This window comes from Phyllostomus hastatus, unplaced genomic scaffold (genome assembly GCF_019186645.2).
Source record: "Phyllostomus hastatus isolate PE091 unplaced genomic scaffold, TTU_PhHast_1.1 phas_contig_80, whole genome shotgun sequence".
Classification (NCBI taxonomy): domain Eukaryota; kingdom Metazoa; phylum Chordata; class Mammalia; order Chiroptera; family Phyllostomidae; genus Phyllostomus; species Phyllostomus hastatus.
In genome coordinates this window covers 18,384,679-18,400,668 of record NW_025333960.1, presented here as the reverse complement: position 1 = coordinate 18,400,668, position 15,990 = coordinate 18,384,679, and the positions used below count along the sequence as shown (strand labels likewise).

The following is a 15,990-nucleotide window of genomic DNA, read 5'->3' as shown; positions in this document are numbered from 1 at the left end:
CCCACCCCATTTCCCTCCAGCACAGTTGATTATTCTGAGATGGGACGCCATAGATTTGAGGCCACCTTGTCCTTAGCCACAGAGCTAATGCTGGCTGATCCTCGCTCACACCCACATTGTGGCCGTGCTGGATGGGACACAGAGTGGGACTGTCCCACAGGTGACTGCTGGGGAAGGGATGGGCAGGGTGAGGAGGGCTGGAGATGATCTTCCTGAAAACCAGCCCCACAGCCCTGTGAGACACTAGCCCCTGCGTGTCACTGCAAACAGGAAGGGGTTTGTTTATGGCTCAGTGTTCTGTTCTGCACATAGAAGTTTTCATTTCATGAGAGTAAGCCATATACCTTCACTTAGAGCCTGCAGTTAGCACAGAAGATATACTGACTCAACAGCAAGAGCCTAGTATCCAGAACATAAAACATGTCCCAGACCATTAAGCATATACCCAGACCACAACTGAATTTCAAACCTGAATGATGTAACCATCTGAGCAATTCATCCACTGAACAGGGCTTCATAAGATGCCTTTTTGCCCAGCATCTGGCTGCTTCCCAAGAGGGAGAATCCAAAAGAAGGGGAAGACTCTACTCCTGACCTCAAAAAAGGAACACAGCCACAGTTTACTTAGACCCACCTGCTGGCACGTTACCTTTAACCTCACAGGAACCCTGCACACTGGGTGTCGCAGAAATCCCAGCAGGCAAAAACCTCGGGGATTTAGTGTCCCACGTCTGGCCTCTGCCCCGCCCAGGTTCAGACTCACCTGTGTTGATCTCGCCCTCGTCATACACATCCACCTCCAGGAGCCTGATGAGCATGCGGAAGAGGATCCTAAGGAACTGCAAATAGGAGCCAGTCTTTCCCACCTGGTGAAAGTATTTTTAATTGGTGAGAGAGGGAAGAAAAAGAGATTTCACACCTGGGCTCTAAGATGTTTCCTGCTCTAAGACCCCTGAGTGAGGTCCTCTTTGCTCTGGGTCACGCTCCCCCACCCTACCACTCCGAGAGCTTCCCTGCCTTCTTTCCTTTTTGAGGACCCCAGCCTAGAACAGGGCCTGCCCCAGCCTACCTGGGGGGGCCCAGTCAGCAGCAGCCGTCGGGGGTGGTAGGCCTGGGTGCCGGCGTTGGGGTCCGGCTGATTGCTGTAGTCGGCGTGGTGCTGCCGAGCCGAGGTCCACTGCCTATAGTAGAGGGACTGCTCCTCGCTGCTCATGTCCTTGTGCAGCAGTGGCCGCAGGGAGCTCACCCAGGCCACGTCCGCGTGCGGCAGCAGGGATGAGGAGGATGGCAGCTTGCCGCCCCTCTGGGAGCCCAGGAGGCTGTAGGCTGCTTTGGATAGGATCACTACTGGGGGCAGGGCTGCATGCGGGCCCCTGCAACCTTGGACAGGCCGACCAGGCCATGGAACGGCCTGGGGACCCGAGGAGGAGGAGGATGATGATGAAGGCTTGGAGGTGGTGCTGCTCGCCATCTGGGGGCCCAGGGAATCACACTCCTGCTTCAAGGTCTCCGCAGGTCCCACTGTGCCTGTGGAGACCCCTTCCTCCAGCCCCATGCTGTTGGCTGGGCTCTGGAAGCTGGGAGTCAGGGGCTGCTTCTGGGACTTATCCACTGTGCTGGAAGAGCTCACGCCGTTCTCCATGATGGAGCCTGAAAGGGGACAGAACCCACCCTGTACCCACACTATTACCAATGCCAGGTGTGCTCCCCAGGCTCCTGGATCCTCTGGAAAGGAGGGTAAGGCCAGGAAACTAGGCCAGAAACTATGCTAGAAATCTCCCCTTTGCCCTCCCTCTCCATGCTTCTCCCTGCTGGGTCAGGGTGGGATTGGCCAATGGGAGACTCGAGCAGGAAACCAGGTATTTATTCCCCAGCTCCCTCCCTGCATAGTCACCAGGGTGGGCTGCCTTTCTCTATGAGGACTGTGGCACATGTCATGCTGGCTCCTCTGGCTTCTTCAGGCCCAGCGGTGTCAGGGAACCCTGCGGTTCACTGTACCACGTGTCTGCAAGTGGTCCCATTACACCTCATTTGGATACAGCACCTGATTCACTCCGGAACCTTGACCACAACAGGCTCCACATTCAAGTCCTGCTCAAGTGGCACTCACCACCTGGTCTGATCAGGGACCTCATACTGCTAGTTGTGGGTGACCTCTCTGGCTGTGAGTGACCTTCCAGGCTGTGGGCATTTCTGTAAGGTAGACATCCAAACCAGCGTGGGGAATGTCTCCAGTGGGGAGCTGCTCATGCCCAGAGAGTCCTGCACATTTGGCCAATTCACTGCAAATGTGTTTTGTCCCTAACAGGGCAGCCACTCTTTGGTTTGAGGACAAACCAAAAGCTCATTACATGCAGGACATAAGGCCCTCTCTGGGCTCAGATTGGTGCTTCCCAGGCATGTAGGTCAAATCCCAAGCTTGGGGGATTCTAGATGAGTAGCCAGTAACTGGAGGTCATTTGAACCAAGTCATTCCACTTGCTCACTTGACTTTTGTGTCTTTCCCTCATGGCCCTGACCTCAGAGTCCACATGCTTGTGCACTCTGAGCAGTGAACCTTCCTGAGGACCCTTGGAGTCGGCCCAAGGTCAGGCAGTGTGTGCACAGTGGTGTGAGCACAGCCTGCACATCAGGTTGGCCCCAAAGAGAGGGAAACTATAAACAGCAGAAGGCCAGTCATGACCTTTATGTGAGTTCATCAGAGCAAGGCCAAGACTGTGAGCCTCGTGGGGCTGTTCTGGCAGTCAGGCACAGGTGGACGTCTGATTAAAGAGCCACAGGAAGGATGGTGAAGTGCCCCCTCTTCCTTGCCTCTCCCTCACTGATGCTGGTATCCCAAAGCTTCTAGATGTAACATTGCTTCTCCCTTCTGTCGCCCTTTCCTATCCTCCAAACCTCTCGCCTTTTTTCCGACCTGGTCTCAGAGAAACCTGGGGAGCCTGTGGTGGAGGGGCAGGGAGGCCCGCCCAGATCCCTGCCTGAGGACCCTAATGCTCTTCCAGGTGGGGGGTCAACATCGAAAGACAGAAATCCCCACAGATAATGGCCTCTTCAGTTCCCACAGGGAGTTGTCTAACAAAGGATGACAGAATGAACAGAAAGACCAGTGCTGTTTCTGTCACAAAGTCTGTGAGTGTTTGCGTGTCTGTGTCACAGTGACAGAAAGAGGGAAACATGGGACAGCGGGAGGTGATTGGCAGTTCCCTCTGGGAGGGGCTTTTTACTTCTAGTCTCTATACTTTGTTACATTCTCCGAGAAAGTTTCTCCAAGTTTCCTATGTTAAGCTTTTGGGTGTTTTTTAGCTTTTCTTTTAAGATTTTATTGATCTATTTCTTAGAGAGGGGAAGGGAGAGAGAAAGAAAGGGAGAGAAACATCAATGTATGGTCGCTTCTAGTGTGCCCCTACTGAGACTTGGCCTGCAACCCAGGCATGTGCCCTGACTGGGAATTGAACTGGCGACTCTTTGGTTTGCAGGCTGGCACTCAGTTCACTGAGCCATACCAGCCAGGCCCTTATGTTAAGCTTTATTACCTTCAGAGTCAGAAACAAATGGAAATGCTGCTGCATCATCTGCTGCAATACAATTTATCAGGAGTACGCCCATGGAGCACTGTCAGAAGCCACACAGGAATGCTGTGGGAGGGGCTGGAGGGTGGCATGTGGACCCTCGCAGTCAGCCAGTGGCCCCAGAGGAGCCTTCAGGATGCAAACACTTGCTGTTGAGTACTAAGAAAAGTCATCCATCCATGCATCCTTTCAAACAAACACTTTGTGCCAGGTCTAAGCTAACTAACACAAACTTACAACTTCAGGATCTGGAAGGAAGAGAGGGCCTCTGTGCAAATATAAGGTGCATAATATCCATGAGATGATTAGGATAGGAGAGACTAGGCGAAATGTGCAGACTAAGGTTGGTAAAATTCATTTACTATATTTAGCCTATTAACAAGCTCTTCATTAAATGCTTACCTAGAGAAGTATTCTGTGGCTGTCCGTCATGCTTTTAAGTATCCTTCCAGGGAACTGAGGTCTGGACCAGCTGCTGAGTCACCAAAGGCTCCTCGGACAGCCTTGAGGGGTGTCAGTAGATGCCTCTGCCTTCCACGTGCCTACCTACCCTGCCTCCTGTCCCTTATCCCTTGAAAGAGAAAAAGTACTGACCTGAGGTTCCCGTGACAGCACTACTGTTGCTCTGGGGCCTTTCCAGATCGATCAGCAGCTCATCGGAGTCATTCTCACTCACAGTGACTCTCTCTTGCTCCTTCCCACTAAGGTCTAGGGCGACAGTGGATCCCCGGATGACCTCTTTTGAGACATAGCAGCATGCCAGACCCACTTCCTGCTCCAGGGCCGTGCGAGTTAAATAGCTTGAATCAATTAACCGGAGGTCACAGTACTTCAAAGACCTGCACAAAAGTAATGATGTTTTTGGTGAGTCGACCTGGCGGTGAATGCAGTGTTGGTGTGTGCCTGGATAGCTGGCTGCATCTCAGCAGTTAAAATCACGGGTTTCCGTACCAGGTAGTCCTTGATTTAAGCCTCAGCTCTGTCACCTCCTAGCTGTTATGACCTCGCCCTAGTCACTTCATTTTGTCTAAGTATAAAATAGAGTAACAGTGCCTGGCTAACACCGTTGTTGTGAACAATGAATGGCAGGACACATGTAAGGCATTTACGGTGATAATCTGACATAGTAAGCATTCAGTTACTGCTATTATTATTATTGTTGTTGCCTTCCAGTCTGCAGACCTTAGATTCCAGAAGGGGCTGGGAACAGCAGAGTCTTCATCAAAAAAAAAAAAAATTTCCTGGTTTCAGGTACATGTTTTTCCCCTCTGCCTCTGGATGCCCTGCTTTAATGAATAAACATTTCTCAACTGTGGCTATCTTCCATTCCCAAAATTACTAGGTGATCTATGAAAAGTCAAAAGAAGGAACCAAGGAAGGTTATATTTCTTATATTCCTGAAAAAAAAAATTCTCTTTCCACTTGCCAAATGAATATGATCATTAGGCATCAGCCAAGTGTTAACCATCAGCTCAGCTGGGCAACTAATAAAGAATGAGAACCAATTATTCACATTGTACCTGGGAAAGGTTTCTCCAAGAGGATCTTTGCCAGTTAATATCACAATACAAGGCAGACCTTCTAAATCTTGGTATGTCCGAGGGACCCATTCTTCTGGTTCATTTCCTCTCCAGGTCTGTAGAAAGGGACCCATATGATAAAATTAAAACCACTTATTTAACTTTCTACCTTTTTAAAGATTTCTAGGTCCAGGATTTTTAAATATATATCTGTGCTTCCAAATGACTGCCACTAAGTGTGTGTACATATTTTAGTTGCTACTAAAAAGCACACACAAAATGCTCTAGAAGAATGTGGCCTCTGGTTTTATCTTAATAGGATAAAACAGAAGACCTTGGTATATGTCGTGCATTAGCCACACAGGCCAAAGAAGTGATGTGAAATAGCCCACAAACCTTACAACAAAAATCCTGCTTAAACCACGTGATTCAAGGCTCTTTTTAAAAAAGATTTTATTTATTTTTAGAGAGAGGGAAAAAAAGGGAGGGAAACATCAGTGTGTGGCTGTCTCTTGCGCAGCCATCACTGGGGACCTGGCCTACAACCCAGGTATGTGTCCCGACTGGGAATCAAACCGGTGAGCCGAGCCGTTGGTTTGCATGCTGGCACTCAGTCCACTGAGCCACACCAGCCAGGGCTGATTCAAGGCTCTTAAATATACATTCTTTATAATAGATTGTTGAGACTGACTGAAAAAGACAGTTTCACTTGTGAATGACTAATACAAGAATCTCAACAAAACTCCATGAAAACAGGCATTTTCACCAAGAAAATCATGAAGTTAGCCACCCCTGATGGTTTATTTTCCCTCTTTTTCCCTTTATTGACTTTCAGAATAAGTAACAACTAGCTTACAGCCACAAAAAGTCTTTCTCAAGAAGGCTAAAAATAGAACCAAACCTGGGCCAAGAAAAAAACCTGTTCCTTCCTCAGAAGATTAATGTAATTAGCTTATGATTACACAAAGATTTATTAAGCATCAACTTCTCATATATAGTAACACATGTATACATGTTATACATGTTTATCTCTAATAAATGGAATGTCAATCTTGAAAGCATAAATATTTCAATGAAATGAAAAAAATCTTACCAACCTAAAAGATGTTCAAAAGTGAAGAGATTTTATAGATTCTTCTAATTTAGAGCAAAAAATAAGATACCACCTCTTAGGCAGTCAATGCAGTTCCTACTACTTATAAATTATGTAGCATCTAACTATGTTTTATATCGGCTTTCTAGCATGAGTTGTAAGAAATGAACTGACATTTCTCGTAATGCTTTGGACAACAAGAAGTAAGAAGTGAGGTGTTACATAATGCATGCAATTTTATTTTACAATAGACTGACACTTCCTTTGCAAAACACAGCATGTGATAAAAGAAACCCAGCAGGCAAGTAATAATATGATAGGGTTTGATTAATAATTTGTTGATGTTTAGAAATACCACTAGAGAAATAAATGTACTCACAATTATTCAAATAAAATGTATATAATTTATAAAACTGGAAGAACCATAACCTTGTTGACAAATCTTTTATTGTTTATTTGAATACTAAGCGGAAATCAGTGGAACTTCATAACTGTTCACAAGTTTGAGAGACATTTAATATCTTAGAAAATCAATCTATCAAAAAGATTTCTTTAAAATATTAGATGAAATGTCTCTACAAGAATTCAGTTTTTTACACATTGTCATGTCAAAGGGAACCATGACTTTACCTGGTTTAAAGCAAACAATTCTGGAAATAGAACTGATTTCACTTATCGCCACCACACTGGACTCACGACATCCCTGACGCTGGGGTTCTCCCTGCACATATGTTATCCCCCAGGAACCATCCGCAGGCCATGGTTCCTCCACGAATAGTGAGGTTGGTTATGATGACGGGATAACAGGTTGTTATGTTTTAGTACAAAAGATTTACTTTCAAAAGCTTATTAAACAAGTCTTGCTTTTACTCTCGACCAATCAGAGCTAGCCAAACCACTATAAAGTGCTTTTCTGTCACACTGCTACTGCTGATGAATGATGGCTGCAGTTCTTAGGGGCACTGACCATGCCCAGGATGATGTCACTGCAGGGCATTTAACACAACATAGAAGACTGGGTGAGCACTGAGTTCAAGGAAAACAGGGAGCTTCATAGGCCTCCTGGAGGAACTGATTTAGATTTAAACCTTGGATCCTTCCAGTGCATGTCATTACTTCCATGTTAACCACAGTACATACAGGGTAATTAGAGGGAAGCACAAAAATAAGACCATATAGAAGAGGAGGCATGGGATTTTAACCAAGGCTAGAGATACAAAGCACAGCCATGCCATCCCAACAACAGCCAAGGAGACTGGTAACTTACAGATCAACAGGTGAAGCCAAGACCTCTTGGCAAGTGGCAGTGTTGCCTAGTATGTGAAGATAACAGGATTTCATGTTTTCACTTTCACACAAATAGAGTTTTAACAGGATGGATTAGTGTAATGCAGTGGTTTTGGAAATATGAAGTCTCTCTTGTGTGGTTGGTGCTCAGCAGTTACTCATACAAATTGAGATTCAGTGGCTTCAGGATCCCCTTTGATTCCGGCAGCTCTTGGAACAGCAACTGCTCAGACAATTACCCTCATAGGCCCTGTAGGTGATGACAGCCAGGTTCAGGGCCTCAGGTCTTGACTGCAGCTTTCAAACTGTGGTCCAGAGGGGCAAATTACTAGGATATGCTGATTTATACTGACTTAGTAATTGGCACTTTCAAAGGGTCTGAACAAGTGACCTTAGACTCTGTTAATAGCTACCCTGATCAGTGTGTCAAGGGAGACCTAGTGAAGATGCTGCAGCCTCACATCCTTTAAAAACCATCTCTCTGCAGCAGGTGTGGGGGATCTGCCTTTCCTGATTCTTCATCATTAATACCATTCGTGTTGTCTCAAGACCTATGTCTCAATGAGTTATACTGGAAGAAGGGTTTCAGGGCTTGCTCTTGTTAGTCACCCTAGGAATTTGGCTCTAATGTGGTCCATAAATTTATTGGTTCCTGTTGCTTATCAAGCTAATACATTTTGTTTGCACTTTGGATTATTCAATTTGGGTTGGCTAACAGGATGTAAAAAGAGGTTTATATTTGCAAAATGCTTTGTGAGCACTACATAATAATCCCAAAATTAGAGTCCTTAGAGATCCTACAGTCCAACTCCCTCATTTTGCAGGTGAGAAACTGCAGCCCAGTGTGAAAATGCAAATCCCTCAAGACTATGTGATTCTTTTCATAAGAACTGTAAACTCAGTTTAGTTCCGTATTTAGTGTGCAGGTTGCAGATACCATGTTGGTCTAAGTCAGACATACAATACCTAGCTGAGTGCTGTACTGACACATATGCAATATTTTATTAAATGCTTTTAAATGGCTAGGACACCCTGGATTATGAAAGTTCCCAGAAAATCCTGAGCAGAACATAAGGAAGAGCATAAAGTAGCTTTTTAGTTGACTTGTGAATTCTCCCCCACTCCCCATACCTAACAGTAAGTGCTTAGGAAAAGCAGGCATCCCCCGGCCATGCAGAGGGGAGCGAGTTTGCTCATGCACTAAGTCCCTGTGCACGGTGCCTGGAGAGTCTCACTCCAGCCCAAGCCTTGGGGCTGAGGGTCAAAGCAGGTTCAAAGAAACAACAAACTGTTGAAGAATTCACATGCAAGAGGCAGGGAATAGTTCTACATAAGTACTGAAGATAAAACAGAATACTTTACCCACTCTAGACATGAGCAGACAGGCTAGATGGACAGAAAAGAATTAGTGAATTGATGATTCTTAAAGGCATACCCCACAGAGGCCTGAGAGAACAACTTACCTTTTTATTACTAAGAAAAAAGGTGGCCATGGGCTACATGCATTTTGAACAAGGTCAATAAACATGGGGTTAAATTGGGTCATCTCATTTTTGCACCTGTGGTTGGAGAGCATGGAAGACCAAATGCATACACATGCTAAAAAGGGCAGGGGGCTTGACAGAATCTTAATACACTGGTTCCAACTAGGAAAGTGAACATGTCCTTTAGTTTAGCCTTAACATTGTCATGAAGATCAGACTGACAGGTACAAAACCCTGTTAAACTCAGGCCTCTGAGCCACCTATGTGGGGTTCCTAGAAAACAGAAACAGATGAAATTTCAAAGGAGAAATGTCTGTCCATTGCTAACCTTTAATCGCGCCACAAAGTGAGCCGCAACACTGACTTCAGAGGCAGGGTTCCCAAGGATGATCTCAAAGCGGTACTGCAGCCCCAGCTTGTCGCGTACCTCCTGCAGCCGCTCCTTGGCTAACATTGCCAGCTGCACCGAGGGTACCCTGATAATAAGCATGTGTCCCCTCCCACTTTTGTTCTTTCCTGGGGAGGTGATGAGGTCATCCATAATGCTGAGTGTCTCTGGCGTGCTGTGGTCTCGGAGGGACGCCATGGTGGTGAGAGCCATCAGAGCCTCCGAGTACTGCTGGATGAGAAGGTAGCAGCGGACGACCATGCTGTGCAGCCTGGGGTACCTTCAACAGAACACAGAGGCTAGGCACCTGGGCCACAGGCTGGCCAGAATGGAGGCCAACCATGGCGGGAGGGGTTAGTGATCAATGGTGGCCTTAGCTCTACAATAACTTTGTAGCCAGCCCACTGTGCTAGAAGGAAAAGTTAAGATTCCAATGTCTTTGAGTCAGAACCTGTTAGGATAGGCAAGTAAATTAAAGAGGTCTAGGGAAGGTCTAGCAACCCCAGCTTCTCTGAATGAGGCCTGTGCACCAGCAGCAGCACCACCTGGGATTGTTAGAAATGTCAAGTCACCCCACCCCACATGTACTAAATCAGAACCTGCATCTTGACATGACTCCCAGGTGATTTGTATGCACATTACATTTTGAGAAGCACTGGTCAGTCAGGTTGTCACAATGGATTATCCCTGGATCCTCACCTTTTGCTGGTGGCACTGAGTTAGAATCGAGGCATGTTGTCAACTTGTCTCTAATACTTATGATTGCACTAAAGGAAACTGAGACTTTAATATCATGTCTGTAGAGTATCACATATAAAAAGAATAATTACTATTACTAATTTGAAGTTAGCCTCACAGATAGCAGTAACTGTATCTTCCCATAAAATGTGCCTGGGTGCTGGAGGAAACTTGGACCTAACTGGAGAAACAGCACCCCCTAGTGGTGTTGTCTCCTATCACCTGAGCCTGGTTGGTAGTGAGCCCGGCAAGGAGCAGGGCTGTGTCTGGGCTTCACCCCTGTCCCCCAACTACCAGCCTGGACTGCCAGGTAAGAAGATCACTTCGTTCAAATTGGCAGTTTTCACAAGTACACAGCAGGCAGAAAATAAATCTCTCATTTATGTGCTATTCCTCAGAAAGCCAGGCCTGCTGATAAAATGACTGTAAACAGGCAAAGAGGACCCATTTGCAGGCATTAAGAGGCGCTGATCAAGAAAGTAGGTGCTGGCAAAATGGGGGTGAGTCTGTGAACTTTCTTTCTGGTTGCCCGCTGGTAGCACATGTAGCTGCCTAGCAGCTGAGTAGGCCAATGAAGGATTTCACCTTTGTCCTACTTTATGATTCTATTTAAAGTAAAACAAGTGGTTCACTGGCCTTGCACAGAAAAGCCCAGGGTCAAATACCAACCAGGGCGATCAAATGATCTGTGTGGTTTTGAAGTACGTTAGAATTGGAAGGGTGGTAGATGCCCTGGGCTCTGACCACTCCACCTTCTCATAAAAGGATAATACATTAAGGGGCCAAAAGAATTCTGCTACTTGCTCAAGTTCGTCCAACCATCAGAGACACAGGTAGGTCTAGATTTCACTCAGGTCTCTCACAATGGCTTCTCACATTGCAAGGATTTGGTAGACTGGGGAAAAGTGAAGAAATCCTTTAGTTCAATGAATCCTGGGTCAGTCCCATCAAGTATTCAGTAAATTATACACCTTATTAGCCTGTGGTGACTGGGTTAGAAGAAGTAAGCACAGATGATCCAATTTAAAGCTGAGTGTCTTCTGCTGAACCATGCAGAGAAGTCAAAGTTAGAACAAATGGTAACTTTGATATACAAGTATTTTAGATTTCACACTCTGAAAGAAGCATAAACATAGTAGTGAATAGTTTTCCCAATTTGTTATGTTTGCATTAAACTGCAATGGTAGTTTTGTATTATGAAAGTTGTAATATAAGTTGATGGATCACCCGTTAAAACACAAGTTATGAAACTCTGAATAATATTACTGGAAGAAAAGATATACTCCAAGTCAGTGGATGTATCCAGTGGGTGGGAAACACAGGGGAAGCTCATGGGCTGATTTTAGAAATCTATGATCACATGTGCTCTGAAAGGAATAATGTCACAGTCTCAGTTAAGTCTTTTGAAAGCCAGCAGCTGCAAAAATATAAAAAAATCCTACTTCGACCCTGCTCCTTTTCCTAACACAGCATTTTGACTTGCTGGATAGGATGCATCCACCTGTCCTCATTGTTATTTCTCTTTCTGTTTTCCTAGCAAAGTTATGGGGCAGGTTGTTACATAGATGGCTTGTCATCAACTGGAGCAAGTTTTAAGAACTAGAGCTGCTAACACTTAGAATGTGCCTCATCAAAAAGAGCTCCTTGTACCATCACTGGGTGGTCAGACAGAGCATTGTGGAGAGCAGGCAGGGACCTCTATTAGGTTATGTAAATTCTCATGCCTCTACCTACTCTTTGAGTCCATGTTTCAAAACCAGAGAGGAAAAAAAATAGGAAAACCCTTTACTCTCCCAGAGTTTGACCTGGAGTTGGGGAATAAGAAGAAGGCAGAGGAGACAGAAGAGTCATGACTCTTAATTTCCAAGGTCAGGGACTGGAGAAGGGGCACGAGGAACTGAACTCAAATGATCTGACTGCTCCTTAATTTTCTCCAGTCTACACTCCAAACACCTCACAGTAAAGTTTAGATTGCACCAGGTCATCTAGGAGTACTTGCCTGTGGTGGACAGAGGAGAAAAAAGGGGAAAATGTAAACATGTGGGGTGTATGGTGGGGAAGGGCAGATCTCAGGGGAATGGTTTTTCACATGCAAATCCCCCTCTCCTGTATAACCTCCGGGTGGTAGCAATGAAGCATGCTTGGGAGACGATTCAAGGCACGAAGTGGCTCCAAGTCTCACTGTGAGTTTCTAGTTTCCTTTGTTGGTCTCGGATGATCATTGAAAATCCACATGAGGAAAAGGTCATCTTAGGAAAGGCTATTTTCATTTTGCTGTTGCATGTCAACTGTGCACTCCCCATGGTACTGACACAAAAGACTTTTGGCTACTTTAGATATGCAAGTACAGCTAAAGAAAAGGTTGAAGATTTTATTTACCTCTCCAAGAGCGTGTTCACCATTTTTTCAAAAGTCTCATCACATCTCAGAAGTGGGCTTGTGATCCCCCACTGTAGAGACTTACTGTACTCATTCAAGCCAAAGTACAGCTTTTCCTCGCAGCTCATGTCCTCCTGATTCAAAATACAGAGCAAAACCCAGTGAGGACAGGATACAATGCATTTTGGTTTTTGTGGTGAAAACCCCTTTAATAGGTTATTTCCTGGAAGGTTAAACATTTTGAATAAACAAGTGGGACTACGGCAAACTAAAAAGCTTTGCACAGAAAAGGAAACCATCCACAAAATAAAAAGGCAACCTATAGAATGAGAGGAAATATTTGCAAATCTTACCTCTGATGAGGAAGGGGTTGATATTCAAAATATATAAAGAACTCCCACAACTCAATGACAAAGAAATCCAATTAACAAATGGGCAGAGGAATTAAATAGCATTTTTCTAAAGAATATCTACAAATGGCCAACAGGTACACCAAAAGGTGTGTGTGTAACATCACTAATCATCAGGGAAATGCAAATCAAAACCACAATGAGAGATCACCTCATCCTTGCTACAATGGCTGTCATCAAAAAGACAAGTGATAACAAGTGTTGGTGAGGATCTGGAGAAAGGGAAACCCTTGTGCACTGTTGGTGGGAATATAAATTAATGCACCCACTGTGGAATACAGTACAGAGGTTCCTAAAGAAATTAAAAATAGAACTGCCATCTCATCCAGCATTTCCACTTCTGGGTATATATTCAAAGGAAATTAAAACAGGATGTCAAAGTGCTATCTGCACTCCCATCTTCACTGCAGCATTATTCATGACAGGTATAGAATTGACTTAAGTGTCTGTCAATCAAAGAATGAGTAAAGATATGATACGCAGGGTGGGGCAAAAGTAGGTTTACAGTTGTATGGAAAATAATACAATAATGAATAAATAATACAAGAATAAACTTTTGTGTACTTTTGTCCCGCCCTGTATATATGTATGTACATAAACACACACATGTATGTATATATAGCAATATCATTCAGCTGTGAAAAAGGAGGACATCCTGCCATTTGTGACAACAGGGATGGACCTGAGGGCATTATACTAAGTGAAATAAGACAGACAAAGACAAATAGTGCATTGTATCACCTATATGTGGAACGTAAAACATATATATGATACATATCACTCAGAAGGTAGAAGAGTGGTTGCCAGGGGCTGGGAGGTGGGTGAAATAGGGAGTGGTTGGTAAAATGGCAGAAACTTTCAGCTATGAGATGAGTAAGTTCTAAGGATCTAATGTATCACATGATGACTGTAATAGACACCATATTGTGTACCTATAATTTGATAAGGAAGAAGAACTTAAATGTCCTTAACAAAACATACATATAGTGATGGTTGTGTTAATTATCTAGATGGAAGGAATCCTTGCATAATATATACATAAAATATATCAATTCATCACAGTGTACACTTAAAATATCTTACAATTTTACCAATTATATCCCAATAAAGCTGGACAAATTATTTCATTATATAACCTGATACCAACTCTATAATCATCTCTGAGATATAACTGAAATTTCTTTTCACTTCAAATAAACTTAATATGTGATTAGTGGAATGTTGACATGCTTTTTTAAGGCAGAGGATAAGTATATAGATAGTTTGTTGATGCTTTCTTTGTTCAGACATTTTTGGAACAGCATTTTTGAGGCTGGTACTGTTACAGGTCAAATTTCCCTCTTCGAGAAGCAGTTCTCTGATACATATGTTATCTATAAAACTCTGTGGAGATCAACAAACTAATAAACTCCCCCATTACAGAACACTCTTCTGACAGAACTTAATGATGGTAATTCCTAGAAGCTTATCCTTTTACAAACAAAATTTATTTTAAAAGTAGAATGTATACTTTTCTGCCTTACAATACAGTATTCTATATACAGTATAGAATACAATATTTAATCTGTCCCTCTTCTTGATGACTCAGTCATCACTATAAAAATGAACTTTGGGATGTGACACAAAGGTTCCTTCAAAAGACCTGGAATATCTGACAAGCCGCTTGTCCTTAAGCTAATAAGCTTTTTGAGTTCATGTATCTGTTTTTTTTTTTTAAATAGCTTTCCTTCCTCTTTTGTACATTACTTTTTCATTCATTTCTTCTTGTCAGGTTGCCTGTGCATTTTAGTCTCATTTTTGTTATTATGTATTGACATTTTTGTTTAAGCACTCTCCAACTGATTTCATGAAGGTAGTATAGTAGCTTAAAATGTGTAAGATAGAAATATCAGAGGAAATATAAGGGGATCAGAGGAAGAAAAAGCAAGGATAAGAGAAATAGGATTTGGCCAGGGATAGAGTTAGCTCTCTCAGAAAATGCATATTAGAAGCTTCTGCATGTTTTGTTAGAAGTGGGCTACAAATTTGGTTCTGAGCTTTTGAGTACCCATCCAAAGTGATGAACAATTAATTATGTGATTTATAAGGTCCATAAGATAAAAATAAAGCACTATTTGGTAGCTTTTCATTTTTTGAGGCCCCCTAAACTGTGCTTGCTGGAACATGGTCTTTTTTGAGAGCAAATATGTCTTATGACAGGACCAGAGTATGTTCTCATAAATTCTAGAGGCTTAGAGCATAGATGGAGTAACATCTGTTGTTTGCTTGTTTCCTTCTGTGTTCTTGGCTGTGTTCTTGGCTGGATAGTTGTGTCAAATAAGTAATTTAGGATGAAAAAAAGCCTCATTCATTCGAGTTTCCCTCCATACCAGTACTGCTAGCACAGAGTTAGTGGAAAAGCTGTATCATGTATGAACTTGGTCTTCAATTTCCTTCTCGTCATTGGTCTTATTTCTTTGGGAAAATGTAAGATCCTACTCCAAGCCTGCTCCTTTTCCAGATGCAGCATTTAAACTTGCTGGATAAGATGTATCCACCTGTCCTCATTTTTCTTTTTCTTTCTCTTTTCTTAGCAAAATTATGGAGCAGGTTGTTAAATGGATGGTTTATGATCAGTTTGGGCCAGCATGAGTTTAAAGAACCAGAGCTACTGCCCTGACTGGTGTGGATCAGTGGGTTGGGTGTTGTCCTGCAAACCGAGGAGGGGTCATCGCTTCAATTCCTGGTCAGGGCCCATCACTGGGTTGTGGGCCGGGTCCCTGGTTGGGGGTGTGCAAGAGGCAATGAATTGATGTTTCTCTCACACACTAATGTTTCCCTCTCTTTCTCCCTCCCTTCCCTCTTTAAAGATAAATAAAAATTTAAAAAAAAAAAAGAACCAGAGCTACTAAAGACAGGAATTAGAAGTGAACAGTTTTTGAAATCTGTTACATTTGCATTACACTGTGACTGTAGTTTTGTAAGTATTACAAAAGTTGTCATTAATTGGACCACCCTTTAAAATATGACTTATGAAACAATGAATGATGTTACTGTAAAAATGCATATGTCCCCAAATATAAATCATACTATTTATTGAATCCTTCAGTCTTTGGGTAGAATGTTCCTTTTCTTTAAAAAGA

At 43.6% G+C, this 15,990-nt stretch overlaps 1 protein-coding gene across 3 annotated transcripts in view; it reads right to left on the bottom strand.

Annotated features, from left to right (window-relative positions):
• GREB1L (GREB1 like retinoic acid receptor coactivator) overlaps positions 1-15,990 on the bottom strand; it is a 273,756-nt gene that overhangs the window by 26,355 nt on the left and 231,411 nt on the right. For 2 of the 3 annotated variants that reach the window (XM_045849981.1, XM_045849982.1), the window contains 7 exons: positions 12,459-12,592; positions 9,282-9,621; positions 8,832-8,855; positions 5,090-5,205; positions 4,164-4,408; positions 1,070-1,650; positions 764-866 (listed from right to left, as the gene is read on the bottom strand). In XM_045849981.1, the coding sequence (XP_045705937.1) occupies positions 764-866; positions 1,070-1,650; positions 4,164-4,408; positions 5,090-5,205; positions 8,832-8,855; positions 9,282-9,621; positions 12,459-12,592 (1,543 nt within the window). The remainder of the gene's footprint in view (positions 1-763; positions 867-1,069; positions 1,651-4,163; positions 4,409-5,089; positions 5,206-8,831; positions 8,856-9,281; positions 9,622-12,458; positions 12,593-15,990) is intronic. The other variant, XM_045849984.1, reaches the window with a different exon arrangement.